A 20,988-nucleotide genomic window follows, 5' to 3' on the forward strand; every position below is an offset into this window, starting at 1 on the left:
AATCTTAGCTAATTATCAATTTAAAAAAATCTAAGGTCAAAGGTCTCTTCTATTAACGTTATTCTGGTGTATAATCTGTTCAAAATAAAGTCATAAAAGTTCATTGTTTGTAGGGACTTTAAAAATCATCTAGTCCCCAAACTTCTCTCATGTTTTCACCCATTCCACAAAATTTCCCACCAAAATTGTCCAGTTGTTTTTTTTTTTTTTTTAATAACTACAGTGAGAGGGTAAAGCATGGCTAGCATCCAGTGTGAGGTGCTTAGTTCATTTTCAGTCTCCTTGCAAATACAACTGATTCTCTTTATTCGAAGATCCTGCAATTGTAACTTTGCCTACTCACAAAAATTTATTTGTAACTCCAAAATCAATAGTCACTGCACTTTTGCTGTCATTCATGGATGTGAGCAAAGTGGCAAAAACTTCTAATGTAATTGTGAACATGTTCTCAGTTGAGGAACAAGATGATGCTTTGCCTTCTTGTTTCAAATCTGATACTGTAAACAAGTATCCTTTCTGCAATCTATTTAGTGCCACGTGTTTTGCATTTTTGTGCTTTTTTTTTTTTTTTTGGTAATTCTGTAATTTAAATGGCTCCCAAGCTCAGTGTTGGAGTACTGTCTAGTGCAAGAAGGCTGTGATAGTTCTTACAGAAGAAGTACATGTGTTAGATAAGCTTTGTTTAGGCATTAGCTATAGTGCTGTTGGCTATGAGTTCAATGTTAATGAAGCAATGATACACATTAAATAAAGTGTCTTTAAACAGAAACACGGAAACATGTTTATGTATGGATCTATTGAAAAAAAAGCTGTGAATGGGGTTTTCAGAAACCTAACATTGTGTTTCCCCATAAGCAACAATTCAGTATTTATTGAGTGTCTGCCACAACTTTGTAGAACATAAATACTGTGAATGAGAATTAACTGCACAAATAAGCATAATACAAATACCCAATAAGAGAGTACTGAGTTTTCCTTTGTATATTCTTAGTAGTCTTAAATGACATTTCTGAACTTTTAATTCTTTCTCACTGTAGAAAGAATATATCTTATGATATCACTTCTAAATTCTACTGAGCAAAAAATCAAATAATTACAAATCATATTACCTGTGATTATTAGGTCTAGCAACCAGAATTCTGTTGTGCTTTTCCTCAGTCAAGAACTATTTTTTCAAAAATAGCCACTGGAGCCAGTTTACCACCAACCTTCATAAAAGTAACAGAAGGCAAAACTACGTTCATGCTGGCTAGAGAACAAGCAGCACATGATAGAGAATGATAGGAACAAAACTTTTAAACCATCTGCTATGGTCTGAATGTTTGTATTTTCTCCAAATTCATGTATTGGAACATAACCCTCGTGATATTTGTATTAAGAGGCGAGGTTTTTGGGAGATAATTAGATCAGGAGGACTCTGCCCACGTGAATGACATTCCTCACCTTACAAAAGAGGCCTGAGGGAGCCTGTTTTCCCCTTCTGCCATGTAAGAACACATACAACATGCCATCTATGAAGAACAAACCTTCAACAGACACTGAATCTTCTGGTACCTTGCTCCTGGACTTCCCAGCCTCCAGAGCTGTGAGCAATAAATATTGTTTATAAATCATCTAGTCTAAGGTATTTTGTTACAGCAGCCTGAATGGATTAAGACATCATCCCTGGACTTTATGATCATCAACTTTTTCTTGTAATTCAATGGAATCCTTCAGTAATAACCCATGACAACTGTCTATATTCCAAATGTGTAAGCGTGGCTTGACAGGGAGTGAAAATTGTGTTGTGTTTTAAGGTGTTGGTAGTAGAAAAACCAGAAAGTTGCAGCTATTGGAATGATGTGAACAGAAGCAAAAATACATTGAAGATAATTACCATATATTACATTTTCACATGCTCCCCAACATTTCCAGTCTCGTTGTTGTTAGGCAGGGCAACGTGACTAGTCCTGGCAAATGATGTTTGGAGAGAAGTGGCACACGCTTCTAGCAGAAGCCGACAAGCAGATTTCTTCTCCACTCCATCCCTTGCACTCTTTTCCCGTGACACAGAATTTCTATTATTGTACCTAAGAATTTCTATTATCGTGATGGTGCCACAAGAGGACTACCTCTATCATCCTGAGTCCTGAAACAAGAAGCAGACCTCTACTACCCTACCCTACTTGATGACTAATTATTATGTGGAATAAACCTTGGTTTTGTTAAACCACTTTGACTTTGGGATTACCTTCTTACATTATTGTTACATTTTAAATGTTCCTCTGCATTCATTTCATCCTGAATACTCATACAAAGTGTTCTGGGTCAGAGACAGGTTTCTTAGTGCTAATTCCTCACAGTAAAGAAATGCATTGGGCCCCCTTTGCCCGAGTCCTAACCCTAGGGCAGCATGTAAAAGCCAGGTAAGTTGACCTACATTAAGGGCCAAGGAAACATTATTTTTCCCTGCTTATAAAGAGAAAGGAGGCAGCTGTCACCATTCCCTCCTAAAAGGATCTCCAGACTTCAACCCTTTGATAGGCAAATAAAATCTCTCCAGGAGACAGATAGTCCACAAGTCTCAACTTTTAAAACCCACCCACCTAGAGAGATCTTCAGGTTCTGGAGCTTCATTCCAGCTGGCACTGTTTTATAGTTTAGATGTTTTCCCCCTCCAAACTTCATGTGGAAATTTGATCCCCAATATGGCACCTCTTAATGTGGAAATTTGATCCCCAATATAGCACTTCTTAATACCATCATAAGGCAATTTAATTTCAACATGAGTTTTTGAGGGAAAATTCGAAACACATCAGAGGCCCTGTTATCTGGTGCCTGAGTGTCTATATGTCAATATGAATACATCTGACAAGGGTCTGATATGTTCAAATGTGAGAGAGGCTCAAAGCAGTAGTAAGAAAAAGTCTGTATTGAGAAAAAAGGACTTTATCAGAATAAATTCTGTAGGAGTCATAATTTCTACAATAATCTGGGGATTCCAACTCCTTAAAGTCTGACTCGATCTTGATATAATAAAGTAATCTAACTGCACGGACCTGGCCCAGAACGTGCCGTATGGGGACCAACAACTCCCGAGCTTGGTTTCTGCTGCCACCTTCATCCTACTTTTCCCTAGTGATGATTTCTAGGAGTTTTCAACAACTGACTGTAAATTGGACTTGGTATTTAAAAGACCCAAAGAAACTTCACATTTTTCCCTTTAAGGATAAAGTAAAGCTCTTAAACTGAGGTTATGCTATTACTTCATTCAGAGAAATTAAATTGAGATCTAAATATCAGCTATAGAATCTTTCTAAATGTAAATTCTAATCCAGTTTTCCAGGAGGATCTGAGAGTGTCTTTGAGAAACCAGGGCATCTTGTTCTAGACATTCCTCCTCTTAATAACAGAAAGCCTAACAAAACACAATGTAAAACAACATGAACTTTATCCAAGGCTTTAGTCTTTTTTTTTTTTTTTTCTCTAAAATTTAGCTCATCAACACAGAGCCACAGGGATCTGTCTTCAGAACCTTAACATTCCAGGGAGAGGAACATTTTATCTTCCTGATGAAAATAATAAAAATAATTATTATCTCCCATAAAATTTCTATCCTCAAAAAGTTTGGGTAAATGATGACTCTCTTTTGTGCATATTGTTGTGGCATTTCACATGGTATTTGGTTTTTCCTCACCTGTAATTTAGTTTGACATCTGGGAAGAAATATCTGAAGCATAACTAGTTATAATTTTTCACCACTTAATTGTAGTATAATTAAAGTATTTGTAGGCATTGTGAATTTAATTGACATGCAAACAATATGCTTATGGATGGTAAGCACATACTAATTTCCACATCAAAAATTAAAAGTAAATAAGAAGCTTTTTGCTAAGTAAGTTTTTTGACAGAGCCTCTTTCAATGGTTTACCTTATTTTTTTTCCCTCATAATTACATTACTGGCATAGATTTGGCTCCAAACAAGAGCATTTATCTTAGCCTTGATAAGGATCCAAGTGCTAAATGATACCTTGAAAACTGAATAGAAGGAAAATTTAAATAATTTAGAAGGCAGACACGTAGAAAAATAAGGGATATTTGAAAGACATAGACACATAAATAAGAGAAACTACTTACAAAATAATGTTGTAAACATTATTTAGGAGAAAGATTGATTCTACAGCATCCTCTGCCTCCTTTCCCACCCAATGTGAGAAGAACGCATTGGGAATACTAAGAGCTTATGCGGCATAAAGCAAGCCTGAGTTCAAATGCCCTTGTGTCATTTAATAGGTACATGTCCTTGGGCACATCTGGATATTCTCTTAGGTACAGTGTAATATTATGTAAAAACAGAAAGAAGGATCCTGGACTTCTCTCTTTCTCTTACTCTTTTAACAACCAATTTGCCAGGAAATTCTTGTCCGGAAATCCTATTAACTCTACCTTCAAAACATATAATGGTTAATTTTATGCATCAACTTGACTAGGCCAAGTAGTGCACAGATACTTGGTTAAACATGATTTCTGGGTGTGTCTGTGAGATTGTTTCTGGAAGAGATTGACATTTGAATCAGTAGACTAAGTAAAGCATATTTTCTCCCCAACATGAGTGGGACTCATCCAGTCTGTTGAAATCCTGAATAGACTAATAAGCTAAGAAAGAAGTCTTGCTTTCTGCCTGTTTTTGAGCTAGGATGTCAATCTTCTCCTGCTTTCAAATTTTGACTTGAACTGAAACTTCACCATCAGCTTTCGTGGTTCTCAGCCCTCCAGACTTAGACTTAAATTATACCATCAGCTCACCTGGGTCACCAGCTAGCCAACTTCAGATCTTAAAATTCTCAGCCTCCATAGTGACATGAACCAATAACTTATGATCAGTCTCCTCATTCCTCTGTCTCAATAGCTAGATGATAGATAGATATAGGTGATATAGATATAGATATAGATAGATGGATAGATATAGATGTAGATATCTATCTCCTATTGGGTCTGTTTCTCTGGGGAACCCAGGTTAATGTAAAATGAATCCCTGTTAGTTCAAGAGCCCACTATCTTTTGTCCAGATACTGAAATAGGCTTCTCCTTTGCCTTCTGATTTCAATCTTGCTTCCTACTGTCTTGGGTTCTCAATGCAGCAGCCACAATGAACCTTTTAAAATTTAAGTTAGATTGTAAGTTTTAAAATCTGTCATTCCTTTCCTCTAAAATCTCCACTGACTCCCCTTCTCATTCAGAGTAAAAGCCAAGGTCTTTACAAAGGCTTACAAGGCTCAACTTTATCCAGCCCCAGTGACCTGTGTCTTACCAAGCTATATTTCATTGGTATATGTTAGCTATTCTGTTTTGCTATTCTGTTTTACTATACTTTAAAACTGATAGGCAAAACATTGCCTAGGAAACACTCTTCTCTCTCATTTCTCAAGTTTTTGCTTAAATTTAACTTCACAGTAAAGCCTATATTTCTATTTAAAATTACAACCTCCACTGGACACGGGGCCTCATGCCTGTAATCCTAGCACTTTGTGAGGCAAAAGGATCACTTGAGCCCAGGAGTTCAAGACCATCTTGAGCAACATAGTGAGACATTGTCTCTACAAAAAAATAAAAAATATATAAATAAATAAAACTGCAACCTCCTTCTCTTTAACCTACTTACTGCCTCTTTTTTTCACTTTTATGTTTTCTATATAGTATTCCAACATCCAAAATACTATATAATTTACCTATTAGACTTATTGTTTATCTGTCTCTCCCTCTTTAGAATGTGAAATTATTATAAAGAAAGGCAGGGATTTTTGTCTGTTGTGTTCACTGATGTATTAAGCTCCTGGAACAGTGCCTAGAACATGGTAGGTACTCAATAAATATTTGTGGTATGAATAAATACCTATGCCATAATGTTGTTTTGAATTTTAAATTCAATAGTTTAATAGTGCTATCACATTCTTGCGTAGATATTTTTATTTTCTTGTTTGTAAATTGTCATCATCCTCCCCATATTCTCAACTGTCAAAGAAAGAAATAAAATATAAAAAATATTATCTAAAAATTGTTTTTTAAAAATTAAAATGGGTTTTATTTTCTGTTTTCATGATCATCCTTGCTAGCTTTGGTTAATTGTTTCATTAGATGCATTTTAGCTAATCCTTTGCAGGACCTGCTGCTAATAGAACATCTTGAAGAAATTTAGCCTCAATTAGAAACAATAGCCAGTTTTAAGACCAACTGAGTGAAGAAGAATCAGCAATAGCACTCACAGGTGACAAAATATATATTGTATTGTAACGTTTCCATCTCAGTTAACCTCATAACAGCTTAGTTAACAGCAATGTATATATATATATATATATATATATATATATATATATATATATACATACATACATACATATATATGAATTAATATTCTGCAGTATAGTGAAGGACACATCAGGTAATGTATGAAAGTCCAAAAATTCAGCTAAATATTAGTTGATTTTGAACATTACAACCAGGTATATTGTACTTTGTCACTGATATCAAAATATTCATGTTTTCAAATTTTCTGACTATAACAAGCAAAGTATACTTTTAATATTACCTTAGTCTCTTCACTAAGGTTTCTTAAGAAGGTGAATGCAGATTATCATGTATATACCAATATACTATCATTCTCATTTATAGTGCAGCCTTCTGTAATTTTGGTTAATCCATGCAAATGAAATGAGAAAACTGAATTTTTAAACTTCAGGTTATAGTCTCTGAACCCAGTCAGTCATCATGTTGGTGCAGGTTTCTCATAAAACACCACCTGAAATGGCCCAGTGGTCTCCCTTCTCCACAAGATTTTCGATGTACCCATAAGATAAAAGATTCGTTAATTTTCTTCTTCATTCTCTTGAAATGATTGTGATGTGTATGTGTATCTATGCATATATATTTATTTATGTGTGTGTATATATATAAAATGCATATATGTGTGTGTGTGTGTGCATGTATTTGTGTATACATCAAAGAGTAAAAGACTTAAGTACATGACTAAAGTATCTTTGAGGGTAAATCAAGGATATATGTAAATTAAATATTAGTCGTTCTATGACCATAGAACACTAACAAATGTGGCTGAAAAATGTTTCTAAATCACCAACTCTTGCTTCCATACCTTTTTAAAAATCACGTTTTGTTTCTAATAGGTTATATTTCAGCAAGTGAATTTTAGCATTTTTAAGTTATTTTAATATGTTAGTTTAGTTTGTTGCTTGGGAAGTTTTTCACATTTGCCAATTGATTATTGATTTGATGCCAGGGCACAGAGGTCCAACGTTTTATCTTAATGAAGACTCCCGCTACTAATATTTTGGATTCTATCATCATTACTTACAAACTGTACAAAAGAGGTTGTCATAACAACCAGGGATTAGTGGCTTTGTGTTCCTGATTTTCAGATTTAATACATACACCTGAAGAATAGTATCCCTCTGCTTTTCTTTGAATAATTTTTAAAATAAATATTTACATTGGGCACTAACGTGTTTTAGGAATTTTCTTTATCTATGCAATAATCTATGCAATTATTGTCTCTCTCTCTTGTATAGTTATGTATACACTTAAAATATATGTAAATAGGGCTGGGTGTGGTGGCTCATGCCTGTAATCCCAACACTTTGGGAGGCCAAGGCAGGCAGATAACCTAAGGTCAGGAGTCCAATATCAGCCTGTCCAAGTGGGTGAAACCCCATCTCCACTAAAAGAAATACAAAAAAATTAGCTGGGGCATGGTGGCAGGTGCCTATACTCCCAGCTACTTGAGTGATTGAGGCAAGAGAATCTCTTGAACCTGGGAGGTGGAGGTTGCAGTAAGCCAAGATCATGCCACTGCACTCCAGCCTGGGTGACAGAGCAAGACTCTGTCTCTCTCTCTCTAGATAGATATATTCTCTCTCTCTCTCTATATATATATACATATATGTGTGTGTGTGTGTGTGTGTGTATATGTATACTTTGTATAACTCACCCTTTTCTCTATCTATGAGCTCAAATTCTGCACATGCCTTAAGACTCAAACTTCAAAATATTTAGATACACTAGGCTTCTAGCCCCTGACCCCATTCTTCCCATTGCCCTTTCTGAGCCTCTTTTCCAGTACTTATGGCATCTTAATTTGTACTCAATTTATGTGCATAAGTATTTTCTATCTTTTCCTGAGTTTCTGCACTCCTGAAAGATGGGGAATACTTACTTCTCTTAGTGTTTCTCTCAATGGCCACTACAACACCTTAAACATAGGCGTTAAATGATATTAAGTGAAATGAAAATATATCTTTGTCAAATAACTCCTTGGGAAGAGCACATAGAGTTTCTGGACTGAGAGTTACTGCATTGATAGAGTACTGACATCCTATGTACCTATGTAAATGGGGCTGCCTTCAACTTTAGAGATCAGCATTCATCTTATTAAATATTAAAATGAGCTCTCTGTAGAGTACTTTTTTTTACTGTCATTTGATTAACTGCACTATAAAGTTATTTTATAATGTCAGAGAAAGTGCAAAGTGTTCAAGACATCACAAGACTACCACAGGTCTTAGAATACAGAGGCATTTAGATTTTAAGATCAGAATTATGGAGATAGAGTAGCCAAAGCACTTGTCACATTGGCTGGCCCCTTGAAGAATTTTCTACTCTCATTTCTTTTTCTCAGTTACTGTATATTCGGTTTTTGCATTTTGCACATGTACACAATATAATAGAATTGCTAAAGAATCTAATGAGGTGCACAGGTATAACAAGCTCATTGCTGAAACAGGACAATTAGGGGCACCAGGACACATTATTTCTCTGCATTTTATTTTCAACTATCTCTTAAACTGAATAATGTTCTAAACCTGATTGAACCTTCATATTCTCATTTTCAGATTACTTATTTCTGCCTGTTCTCCAGTTTCTCTTCTTACCAGGTCATCAGGCAGGCAGTTGCAAATATAATATTGCTCTTGTCATCCATATGCTAAGAATTGTAAAGGGCTGCAGCCCACCATCAATCCTAGATCTTAAGTTGTCACATCAACAACCACCCACCCGACTCCCCACCATGACCTTTCTTTGCCACACACATATCTATCAAGTCTCCTCTGAGGGTACTCAATTAAGCTAAGGGCTTCTTCATACTTCACAAATCTTAGCTATTTTCTTCTCTTCAACTGTGTTCATACTCTTGCCATTTGTTGGCATGCTTGTCCATTCAATTCTCTTCCACAGATATTTATCAAGTACTTCCTATTTCCCAGAGACTGTGTTAGGTAATGGGGATGCAAAATGTAAATATGCCACAGTTGTCTTCAAGGATACTTCATTCTTTTAATCTTTATGTGTCAATACTTTTGTCTTTTCTTTAATGCTACTTAAGATACTTCTGGCACAAAAAAATTTTACCTCACCGGATGCTGCTTATTCTTTTACTCCGTATATTTTCTTCCTTCATATTCTACAATTCTTTAATTATACTATGTCATCTCTAATTTCTTAGGACAGATTTTCTCTGGGAAATGCTTTGACAGTGCTAGAACTGATACTAATATTCACATATCCTAAAATAACATCATTTACTAGAGTATACACCAAGCATCATGTATATATTCTGAAACTTTCAAATAAATATATACAATATGAAGTTCTATAAAAGACAATAACCTATGGTGAAAACCCTAACAGTTGTTGCTTCTAGAAGATGGAGACAGGGATTAACTGGGAAAGAGGGAACTTTCAAGATTGAGGCAATGTTCTGTATTTTAATAGGCATTTGTGTTATTCAGATACATACATTTGTCTAAACTCATTGAACACCTATGATTTGGTGCATTTCGTTGTATGCACGTTTTACCTTTAGTCTGTCTCTGATTTGTATTTATTTCTTAGCTGTTATATACTTTTTCTCTAGTTCCTTTATTAAATATTTAGGCAAATCTATCCTTAGGCATTGTACAATTTAAAAGATGACTATATTTTTCATGTATTATTTTTTCTCCCTGTTTAGTCAACTCATTTCCCATTCCTTCCCCACTCTGTTCCCGTTCTGAATTTTTGAATTTCTAATTTACAGTGTTTTTTCCTCCCCTAATGTTTGCAAATGATTATTTGAAGTTAATTCTGCTTGGGTTATATTAGGTATTTTTTTCTACTTCATGAATAGTATTTATTAGGGGCAGAATTTCCATCAGCTGAAATGAAATGTTATGCTTCTAAATTTCTACTTTCTTCTTAAAAATTTATGTGAATGTCACCTGTCATATTTTTGCTTTTTTTCATGTGCTAATATAATTATTAACCTTTGAGAATTTGAGGAAAAAAACTAAGTTTCTTAGTTCAAAGATATTTTACTTCTTTGATATGGTGAAATATTATAATTGCTTTAACCGATGTTTTACTTGTTTTGTCGAGAAAAACTTTGTGTTGTCTGATTTTGTGGCTCTCTTCTTGTTTTAACAGGAATATTCATTTCCCCTTTTGCTTCCTTTTTTTTTTCTTCCTTTCCCTCTAAGGCACCAAGGACACCATCTTCCCGACATTTGTATTTACTTGGAAGTGGTGCCATTCAGAAACTCCTGCCTTGGGCTCCATTGATTTTCAAGTCCCTTCAATTCCCCATTAGTCATCTACAAGAGCTCAAACTAACTCTCAAGTATTTTCTTACTCTGAGTGGCACTTGGTTTTTGCGTGATTTCTATCTGTATTTTATCACTCCCATTCTCCCTACCCTACATCCCTCATCAATATTCCCATCCTGGCCTCACCTCTGCTTGTCTCGCATTGGGTCCAGATACATTTTTTTTTTTTTTTCTAATCTCAAGTGTTTATTTTCCTATTTATAGGTAATTTAAAATCTATTTCTTAGTTACATTAAAGTTATAGGTTTTGAGTGAATTTTCTTTTGGTGACAATCAGCATGTTTCTTTGGTGGATATGTGGGGAGATTTAGATTTAGAATATATTCCATTTTCCTGTGAAAACATGGAAATATTTGGAATTTCTTTTCTAAAATCTAGATAATTTACATTAAATCCCACAGTGAAAAACATTGCAAGACAGAGTCTTGCTGTAAGCTCATTTTATTCTGCATCTGAAGGTAATGGATTTCAGAGCTGTGTAATTCAGAACTATATTCCCCAAAGTACAGATGTTAGGAAAAGGCGACATTTGGGAACTTCAGAGTATCTTGTATAATTGGTAATGAAATAATGGTACCCAGATTAAGTGGAATTAGTTCTGGTATACTGAGTGTATAAAACCCAATTAGTTAATTTTTGTTGTTAGTAAAATCCAGTTTCCCAAAACAGGTGTAATATATATATATATATATATATATGGATGAAAGGAACTCCATGGGTGGTCCAGTAACTGAAAAGGGAAAACACAACCACTGAACCATCAGAAATTGCCAACTGATAGGTTTAAAAAAAGTGAAATATTAGTAATGTCATATGGTTCAACTTAGCATATATTCTGTCTGGGGAAAATAAAAAATTACTTTGAAACAATTGTTTTGGTAGTTAGTATGAGGGCTGGAGCATGAATAAAGATTTTACACTAGGCAGTTTCATAGATGGTATAAAATTGCTCTCACAACATAAATGAAAAAATTTTTGCTAATATTAAGCAAATTAGGGTTAAGATGTAACCCTGATAAATTTATCAATATGTGGGTACAGAACAATCAACTCCTGGTCCTCCTTAGAGAGGGACATATCAAGTAGAGAACTTCCTAGACTGATTTCTAATGCTATTAAACTTGAAGATGTTATTAAATCTAATTAGTATTCTCCCATGCCTTTAACTATCTAAATATATTTGTTGAAAGCTTAATATTTACTAAGCATAGTACAACTGTTTGGAATCCAGCAAACACACAAAGCTTATTCTAAAAAAATACAGAGCCCTATTCAACCCATAATAATTATGCTATCCACCTTTTGTTAGAGCTGGGAAAATTTGGGGAGGGAGTGAATTTTAGTAGGAATAATATGAAAAATTTGAAGGTGAGATGACTGTACAGGAATGTAACATAGAGCTGTACTGTTTTACAATGTTACAGAGGTACTGAACAAGGAAGCACGAATGCTCTGGCATGATGTTGTGCTCCTCTGGAAGAGACTCATTTTCCAATTTTTACAAAAGTGTACAATGGGTGACTAGAGTCCATAAAAATGAGAGATAAGGTGGAAATGGCTAGTAGGTAGTTGCTCAAAACAGCTTCTGAAAACCACTTTGAAAGCCCAAGGCGATTCACCTCCATCATTCTGACCCCTATCCACACAAGAAAAGTGCGAGAAGATTTTACCACCTCTGAGTCAAGCTTTTGTGTGGTGCTCACACTTGTAATTGTAGATACGATCCACTTTAAATGGCAAGAGTCCTTAAAAGATCATCTACTTAACACAATTCTTTGAAGAATCAGAGACTTAGAGAAGTGATACTTTTCAAAGACATATGAAATACTTAAGTATTTTGAGCAGGCATCCCCAAACTTTTTACACAGGGGGCCAGTTCACTGTCCCTCAGACCTTTGGAGGGCCGCCACATACTGCGCTCCTCTCACTGTCCACCAATGAAAGAGGTGCCCTTTCCTGAAGTGCGGTGGGGGGCCGAATAAATGGCCTCAGGGGGCCGCATGCGGCCCGCGGGCCGTAGTTTTGGGACGCCTGATTTTGAGGGTAGGACAACTTTTGCTACAGTAACAAACAATGCCCAAACCCCAAATGCTTAGAACGATGAAAATTTCTTGCTCACTCTATACATCTGACAAAAGGCTATACTTAGAGTCTTTAGGAACTCAGGCTGATGAGGACTATATCCCTGTAGCAGGAAGAAGGGAAGCTGATGAAGGGTATACTGTCTTTCAGAGCTTTCACGTAGAAGTAATGCATATTACTTCTCATTTTTTCAGTCAAAGCAAAGGGGTTAGAGTTTGATCCTATGTGTACAGAAATAGAGCTGTCATATTTATCATAAGCCTTAAGGACTACTATACCAGGTTAAGGAAGGAAATGTGGGTACCACACAAATCAACTATGTATTATTTAAATTATATACTCACTAAAAAATCTTCACTGTATTAATATATATAGAAAGTGCCTATCTTCCCTCTGGTTATAAAGTTACAATAGTTATGATAACAAAACACCATTTTATAATAGAAGAATTATTTTTAAAGGTTTTGATGTGGGCAGACTACAAATCATATAAAAACTTGTATTATTTATTATATTTTCTATTTAAAGGAGACGGGGGAAAAAAGCATAATCAGTATTTTTCCTCTATATAGCTTATTCTAAAGACCTATGCTATGGCCTTTATTGGAAACACTAAAATGAAGGCTTTTTACATGTTATGGCATTCGAGTCCATCTTTTCAGTTTAGTATATAGAATAGTTGCAGCAGGCACTGTCTTTTGCATAACCAATAACCACTTTCTCTTCCCTTTCTGGTAGAATACTGACTTGTTTCAGTACCCACTCCGCCCACGTAAGACTTGTGAGAAAATGCTAATTGGTCATATTTAATCATTGTCATGCTCTTCCCTTGTCCGTTATATTCAGAGGTGAATTTATCAATTTTCTGGCCAATGACTAATGACGGATATTCTCAAGGAAAACTTTCTTCACTTTAAAAAATAACAAGACAGTAATTTTTCTTGCTGGATATTGTCAAGTCTGTATGACATGCCTGGAACTGCAGCAACCATCTTATGACGATGAAAGAAATGGCTCAGGAAAAATGGGCTGATGAACTTGGAGGGCCCTAAAATTCCTGAGCTCCATCTTTCGTTATACAAGATTTTTAAAAAATTCCCCAATTCTTTAAGCCAGTGCTTCTTAAAATGCTGGTTTGAAACAAGATAAAGAGCTATTCCAGAATGTTTATCAACCCTGTTTTTCATTAAGGGTTTGTCTGCAAAGAAAAAAAATGTATCAGACGGACTAAACAGTGGTGCCATAGTTGAGGTACTTTGATGCAAATTTAAACTCGCTTTTTTTCAGCAACTGGATTATTTCAATACATTTATATTTGGTGGGAGAACCAATTTCCAACTATCAAAGAAAAATTCATTTTTACTCTTAAAGCATGGAAACACATTTTGGTGGGTAAGAGGCCTAGAATTTGTTCTTTTTAGGTAATTTTTATCATTCTTGGCTTCCGATTATTGAAAAGATTAATAGAATACAGAGTGTTCATGGATCACCAACTAAATTATAGATGCAGGATACGTGAAGAAGTTTCTCTGGGCTCAGAAAGACCATAAGCTGGTATGCAAGGTAGATGAGCAAATCACTAATCACAGTACCTGCTGAATTACAAGGCTGTTTACAAGGTGTTAGATATTTATGTGGAGTGTTACAGATAATGAGGAGAAATCAGCAAGGCTGGGTGTCGTGGCACATGCCTATAATCCCTCAAAGGAGGAGTGATTGTGGTCAGGAGTATGAGACCCACCTGGGCAATATAGTGGGACTTATCTCAAAAAATAAAAATATTAGCCAGGGATGGTGACAAGTACCTGTAGCCCCTACTACTCTGGAGGCCAAGGCAAGAGGATCCCCTGGAGGGTGGCAGCCAGCTATGATGGTGCCACTGTACTCCAGTCTCTGTGACAAATCGAGACCCTATCTCTTAAAAAAAATAAAAAAGTTGAGGCTTTACAGGAAAGGTGGTACCTGAGCTAAATTAGGACATGGAGGTGGTACATAAAATTGTGTGGTATGACGGGGATGAGGCCAAAACTATAGGGAAGTGACTGAACGTCATGGTGAAGTGTTTCACAGTGAGCAAAATGATGACTTACATTTTAGCACTATCATTCTGGCATCACTTTTGGAGACACATTATCCATAGCACCAATGACCAACCTATTAACTATTGCAGAACTACTCTGTGATCTTTAACTTACACAATGCCCATTGCAGTTCATTCATTTCAATTAAGCACTCTACACTAGAAGCCTAAGGAAATGTGCCTCAATTTAGACTTTTTTTTTTTTTTTGGAGACAAAGTCTTGCTGTCACTCAGGCTGGAGTGCAGTGGTGCAATCTCTGCTCACTCCAACCTCAGCCTCTTGAGTAGCTGGGATTACAGGCACCCGCCACTACACCCTGCTAAATTTTTTATAGTAGAGACGGGTTTTCACCATGTTGGCCAGGCTGGTCTCGGACTGCTGACCCCGTGATTCGCCTGCCTCGGCCTTGGCCTCCCAAAGTGCTAGAATTACACACGTGAGCCAGCATGCCCAGCCTATATTTTCATTTTTAATCTTCACAACTACACTAAATTAGATATTGTCTGACATATCAGGAAAGTAAGGTACAGACTGGCAAAGACGAGGAACATATGGCTTTGAATCCAGCCAAGTCTTAGTTCTGAGCCCACATTCTTAACGCCTATGGTCTCTGCAGCAAAACCTAAGACATTTTGAATTACTTCCTTTTTGTGGCCATGGCTTAATTATCAAAGCAATGACAGTGGCTTCGATTCTGATCAAAATTCCTATTCCGGTATTCTGGTGAGTTAGGGAAGCAACTGCAAAAGGTACAAACTTTTTACTTGGTCCCGATTAGTTTCACATGAGCATTTGTGCGTTCATCCAGTCTAATTTTTTTTCCCCTAGAATCTGGACTTGTATCGAGACCTCCTGATTTTAAATATTGGCTTGAATTGAACCAGTTTAGGGAAATAGAAAAACTGTTATGGTTAATTTTGTGTCAATTTGGCAAGGGCACAGTGTGCTCACATATTTGGATCAATAACCCTGTAGATATTTTTGTGAAGGCGTTTCTTGAATCATTATAATTTAAGTCAGTGGACTTCGAGTAAAGCTGATCCTCTTTATCATGTGGCTAAGCTTCTTGAATTAGTTGAAAACTTTAATGAACAAAGACTGACCTGCCCCAAGGAGGAATTCTGCAAGCAGACTGCTTTTGCTGGGTCTCCAGCACGCTGGCATACCCCTATTTTCAACCCACTAAGCCTCCAGAATTGGAAGAGACAACTATAAATTTTTCTACATGCACCCTCTTGATCTGTTTGTCTAGAGAACCCTAAAACAGAAACTAAGCAGTTATACAGCCTCTACCACTTACAATAAACTCATACACTTAACAGCCAGCCTGCTGAAGCCTTTTTTATGGGGAAGGCACAATCTCTTATTATGAGACAGGCAGGGGAAGTTTTCTCTCACTCATGCCTAGATGTGGGTACCCGAAACTATTACTATTGATTCCTATTTTAACCTCCACTACAAAAAATTCATATTCATTTAGGACTTGTGAGGTTTTATATAATTCATTGGATCTCCACAATCCAATGAGGTAAGCCTAATTTCCAGAAAAACCAAAATCATTTAACGAACCTTAAACTTTTATTCTTGTTCTACTTTTTTTTGAGACAGAGTCTCACTCTGTCACCAGGCTGGAGTGCAGTGGCGCAATCTCAGCTCACTGCATCTTTTGCCTTCTAGGTTCAAGTGATTCTCCTGCCTCTGCCTCCTGAGTAGCTGGGACTACAGGTGCACGCCACCACGTCCAGCTAATTTTTTTGTATTTTTAGTAGAGATGGAGTTTCACCATTTTGGCCAGGATGGTCTGATCTACTGACCTAATGATCCCCCTTCTTTGGCCTCCCAAAGTGTTAGGATTACAGGTGTGAACCACGGCACTCGGCCACTTCTTTTTCCAAAGATAAAAAACCTTTAGATTCCCTATGAGGAACTCTCTCAATACACGGTACCTGATTTACCATTGAATAATCAAAAAACAATGACATACATGTACAGGGGTATCTGAGCGAAGTCATGTAAAGTAGTTGTCAGGTGACTGTTGAAGAGCCTAAAGTGAGCACTAGAAGAGTAACAGAAAAATAAAAATGTAAGGTTTTAGCAAATCAGTAGTTGTACAGAAGGGCCATCTAAGAAATCTTATGATATAGTGGGGAATGGCCAAGGCAGCTATTTTCTTCAATGAAGAGATGTAGAACCACTCAGAGCAATTTTTCAAAAATCCAGAAATATACTTTTATGGAAATACTGGTTTTTTTGAATGTTGGTTTAAAAACAGAGCACCACCCTTTCATCAAAGTCTGGAGGCCATACAGACTACCAGTTTGCAGTCTGCTTTACAGGATTTTAACACCAGTGGTACTTTTACAGTGAGCAGATGAAAATATTCAGTAGCTGATTACTGTCCCACATCTTACGAAAAGCCCTAGAATGTAATGATTTCTCACATTTTAAATGGCAAGCAGCATTTCACTACTTAAAAATTTGATTCACATATAAAATTAGTAATCAGAACTACCTTTTATCCCATTTCTACTATGCTATGATAATCAAAGCACCAGAATATACTGGGAGTTATTTCCTACACTACATACTACATGTTATTACATTCCATTTCAAATATTCTTTTATTCATGCTAAATAAGACTAATACCGGTCACCAGAACACTTAGTGAAGGCAAACATTTCTGTTTTAGGTTACAGGTCTAGAAGAAAATAAAAATGAAGCTCCTAAATATCTGATTAACCAGAACTTCATTTGAATAAAACTAATAGTTTTCCTAATGATTAATCATGAGAAAATTTTTTTTTACCATATCAAAGTAAAGAGCAAGAGCAAAAGTATTCTTTCCTCCAAGTTAATGACAAAAAGAAAAAAAAAGAAAGAAAGAAAAACCCACAGGACAACCTAAGATCAATTTGTATTTCCCTTAATATAACACTCAGTTTAACACCATTAAATAATCTAAATCACAAAGAGTATTATCCAAATAATAAAGTAGGCAAATGGTCAATTATCACATTCCCTATTTCAGAAAAGAGGCATTAAGCATTCATGTCATAAGTTTATTTACACACATATCTAGTATGCCATGTGAGTTTGATCCATTTCCCAGAGACTGTATCTCTTAAAATCTTCTTTGTATCTGCAAAATAAAAAAAAAAAAATTAATGGCATTTTAAAAATCCCGTTCATGTAACAGAAATCATGTAGTTCGATTAAAGTATTTTCTGTCATTTTCAGTGGTACATCAGAAAGCGTTTACAGTATCATGACATCATTCATACTGATTTGCTTCATCACATGCACCAAAACCTTTCCACATTAATAGCCTGGATAAGTTATACTCACTCCAAACTGAGAGTCTTTCCAATCATCTCAGTGTTCTCTAGCATTACACTGAGAAAATTTGATCACAACTAAACTAAATATTTTATCCACACACAGGAAATCTAACCTTCCAAATCGAAAAACTCCTTTGAGCATGCAATAACATATCCCCTTGACACAAGGTTTCTCAACCTCAGCACCACTGGTATTTTGCCCCCAAGTTGGTTCCATCAAAAATGTCTCACATTGTCAAACGCTCCATAGCGTTGTAAAATCATTCTCATGTAAAAGGCACTGCCTTCATCAGAGAAGTATGTTCACAAGTTTGTGTTTCCCAACATTGCTGAGTTGGTGAGGCATAGATTTACGATTGCATCATTATCTGGGACTTACAGATCAAGGAGCACTAGAATGATTTTCTTTATTTTCAGGGTTTTTTCACAACTTCAACAAGAATTGTAAGCCTAGATTTTAAGAACTGGGACCACAGTGACCACTTTCTAAAAGGAATGGAAAAGTTTGTAGCGTTTTAAGACACATCCTCAGCCACTGTTGTAATAACAGTGTTCAAGACAGAATAACATTAATCAGCTTATCAGAGCTTTATTTGGTTAAAAGTGTGAGCTCTGGAACAAGAAACTGCCTGGGCAAAAGTCTGGGTCCACCATCACTAGCTATGAGATCTTGAACTTAATGTCTTTGTGTCTCAGATGGGGTTACTATGATCCACCTCACAAGCTTGCTAGGGAACCACATGAGATAGTGATATAAAGTGTACCTGATAAGTAGTAGTATTCAGTAAACACTGGCCATTATTGATTATTGAAATATCTGTATATAGGTTTACAGCCAGTCTCTGCCAATGCCATTCACATCTACACATAACCTCAGGCATCAGCCCTATACAACAATTTATTTGTGTGCATGTGCTGGGTGAGGGGGAAGAGGCTCCTGAATAAATGCACTGCTTTACAAAGATTAGAAACCCATTAACTACCTTTTAAATGGATGAGCGGAAACATCCTTATTTTTTAAGCAGTTGGTGTCTTAATATTAAGAAGGGTGTAGCAAATGCAGATCCAAAGTACAAACACATCATGGCTAGTAACCGCCACTTGTTTTCCACTGAAAATGGCAAATTCTGTTGGAAAAAGAAAGTAATAGAAAAAAACTCTCAGATCATCTGCTTAATAAATCAAAATACAAGTATAAAGGAAATGTTAGTTACGTGTTTTACATTATCAGGTTATATATGCCATAAACGCTAATATCTTTTTAATTTGAACATTTATCGTTCCAATTCTATGATCTTCATCATACACCACTAGAAGGTAAGAAATAATCTGGCTTTACTAAGCACTAGGCAATGGTCTTACAGACTCATATCAAATGGTGAGAAGTTTCTTATTTTAGAAAATCGAAAACACTACTGTCCTAAGTAGTCACTTTAGAAGAAGATACATGGCAATGTTATGCGCGACAGTTTTTTTTTTCTTTTGGGATGAAGTCCCGCTCTGTCACCCAGGCTGGAGTGCAGTGGCGTGATCTCTGCTCTCGGCAACCTCCCTTCCAGGTTCAAGCGGTTCTCCTGCCTCAGCCTCCGAATTAGCCGGGAATACAGAAAGCCAGGCTAATTTTTTGGTACTTTTTAGTGGAGGCAGTGTTTCACCATGTTGGCCAGGCTGGTCTCGAGCTCCTGACATCAGGTGATTCGCCCGCCTCGGCCTCCCAAAGTGCTGGGATTACAGGCGTGGGCCATCACGCCCGGCCCAGGTTTTTTTTTTTTTTTTTTTCCATTGCGAAGCACCTTCTTTGTCCTTTATGACTAGGCCTCGTGTGATCCTCCGAAGTTATTACTGCTATCTTATTTAAATTATTTACACCTGACGCCAGCCTTAACTGAGAAGGGTTAATACCTCTAACTCTGCCAACTAGTTTAAAAAGCTTCATCCATAACCACAGGCCCCGATTCCTCATGATTTCCCAATGACCTTCATTTCGGGTCTGATGACCTCCAATTCGGCTTTAAGCCACAGCACCTGCATCCTCGGTTTTCCGGAGCCATCCCAGGGCTTCCTGCGGGGCGGGGGAGGGGGCGTCAGGCGGCTGACGGAGGCAGGGCTTCCGGGTCTACCTGTCTATTCCTTTCGCCGGTACGCGCTGAGGTCTCCAGCTTCCTCACTGGCCCCTGAGGTAAGTGAAATGCTAGTCTGGGTCTCTGCCTGGTTCCTGGCTATCATTTCCGTCTCCACAGCTCGGAGGCGGCTTGCAGGTGAGCAAGTCACAGCCAAGCCTCCCCTCCCCCAACGAAGCCAAGCCCCTTACACACTAACCTTCCCAGGACCCTCCTCATAGTGGCTCCTACGGACCGCAGAGGTTGTGAACCTCCGGATGCTCTGGCCCAACATAGCGCCGCAGGAAGCTCTGCGAAAGCCGCAGAGACCGAGGATGGAAGAAATGGCGGCACCTCACCAAAACCTTTTCTTCACGACCTTGTTCCCCTGTGCGCACGGACCGAAAGGAAAGATGGGAAATGAGGCGGAGCCTTGGGGAACGCGACGCAGCGAAGATCTCCTTGACTTGTGGGAATTGTAGTTCAGATCATTGCGGCTCCTTATCGGCCCCGAAGGATTGTGGGAAATGTAGTTTCGCGCCAGGCTTAGGGCTAGAATCCTCGGGGTCTGTTAACGGAAATGATTTTATTGAATCAAGGTAAGCAGTTTCACCCGTGCACTCTAGTCTGTTGAACAGAACAAGAAGCCCACCCGTTTTCTTTTTTGCATAAAGTATATGCTAGGTGTCAATGATTTCCAGGACTCTTTGTAACGCTCAGAGAGGTGTGCTATGATCTTAGCAGAGGAAACAAAGCAT

At 37.1% G+C, this 20,988-nt stretch overlaps 1 protein-coding gene, 1 long non-coding RNA gene and 1 other non-coding gene across 7 annotated transcripts in view; 1 reads left to right on the plus strand and 2 right to left on the minus strand.

Moving 5' to 3' along the window:
- Positions 1 to 17,836: 17,836 nt before the first annotated feature.
- COX7C (cytochrome c oxidase subunit 7C) lies at positions 17,837 to 20,658 on the minus strand. Its single transcript, XM_039468841.2, has 3 exons — positions 20,451 to 20,658; positions 19,115 to 19,258; positions 17,837 to 17,932 (listed from the first exon to the last, which is right to left on the minus strand). The coding sequence occupies exons 1-2, from the start codon at positions 20,523 to 20,525 to the stop codon at positions 19,142 to 19,144; spliced, it is 192 nt and encodes a 63-aa protein (XP_039324775.1). The 5' UTR covers positions 20,526 to 20,658; the 3' UTR covers positions 17,837 to 17,932; positions 19,115 to 19,141.
- On the minus strand, positions 18,034 to 18,096 carry LOC120365747 (small nucleolar RNA Z39). Its single transcript, XR_005580613.1, has one exon. It is a non-coding gene; the product is annotated as a small nucleolar RNA Z39 (small nucleolar RNA).
- Positions 20,181 to 20,988, plus strand: part of LOC141580866 (uncharacterized) — a 258,553-nt gene continuing 257,745 nt past the window's right edge. For all 5 annotated transcript variants that reach the window (XR_012513266.1, XR_012513265.1, XR_012513270.1 and 2 more), the window contains exon 1: positions 20,181 to 20,310. This is a non-coding gene — a long non-coding RNA (uncharacterized LOC141580866). The remainder of the gene's footprint in view (positions 20,311 to 20,988) is intronic.

The sequence above is a fragment of the Saimiri boliviensis genome, chromosome 1 (genome assembly GCF_048565385.1).
Source record: "Saimiri boliviensis isolate mSaiBol1 chromosome 1, mSaiBol1.pri, whole genome shotgun sequence".
NCBI classification, from domain to species: domain Eukaryota; kingdom Metazoa; phylum Chordata; class Mammalia; order Primates; family Cebidae; genus Saimiri; species Saimiri boliviensis.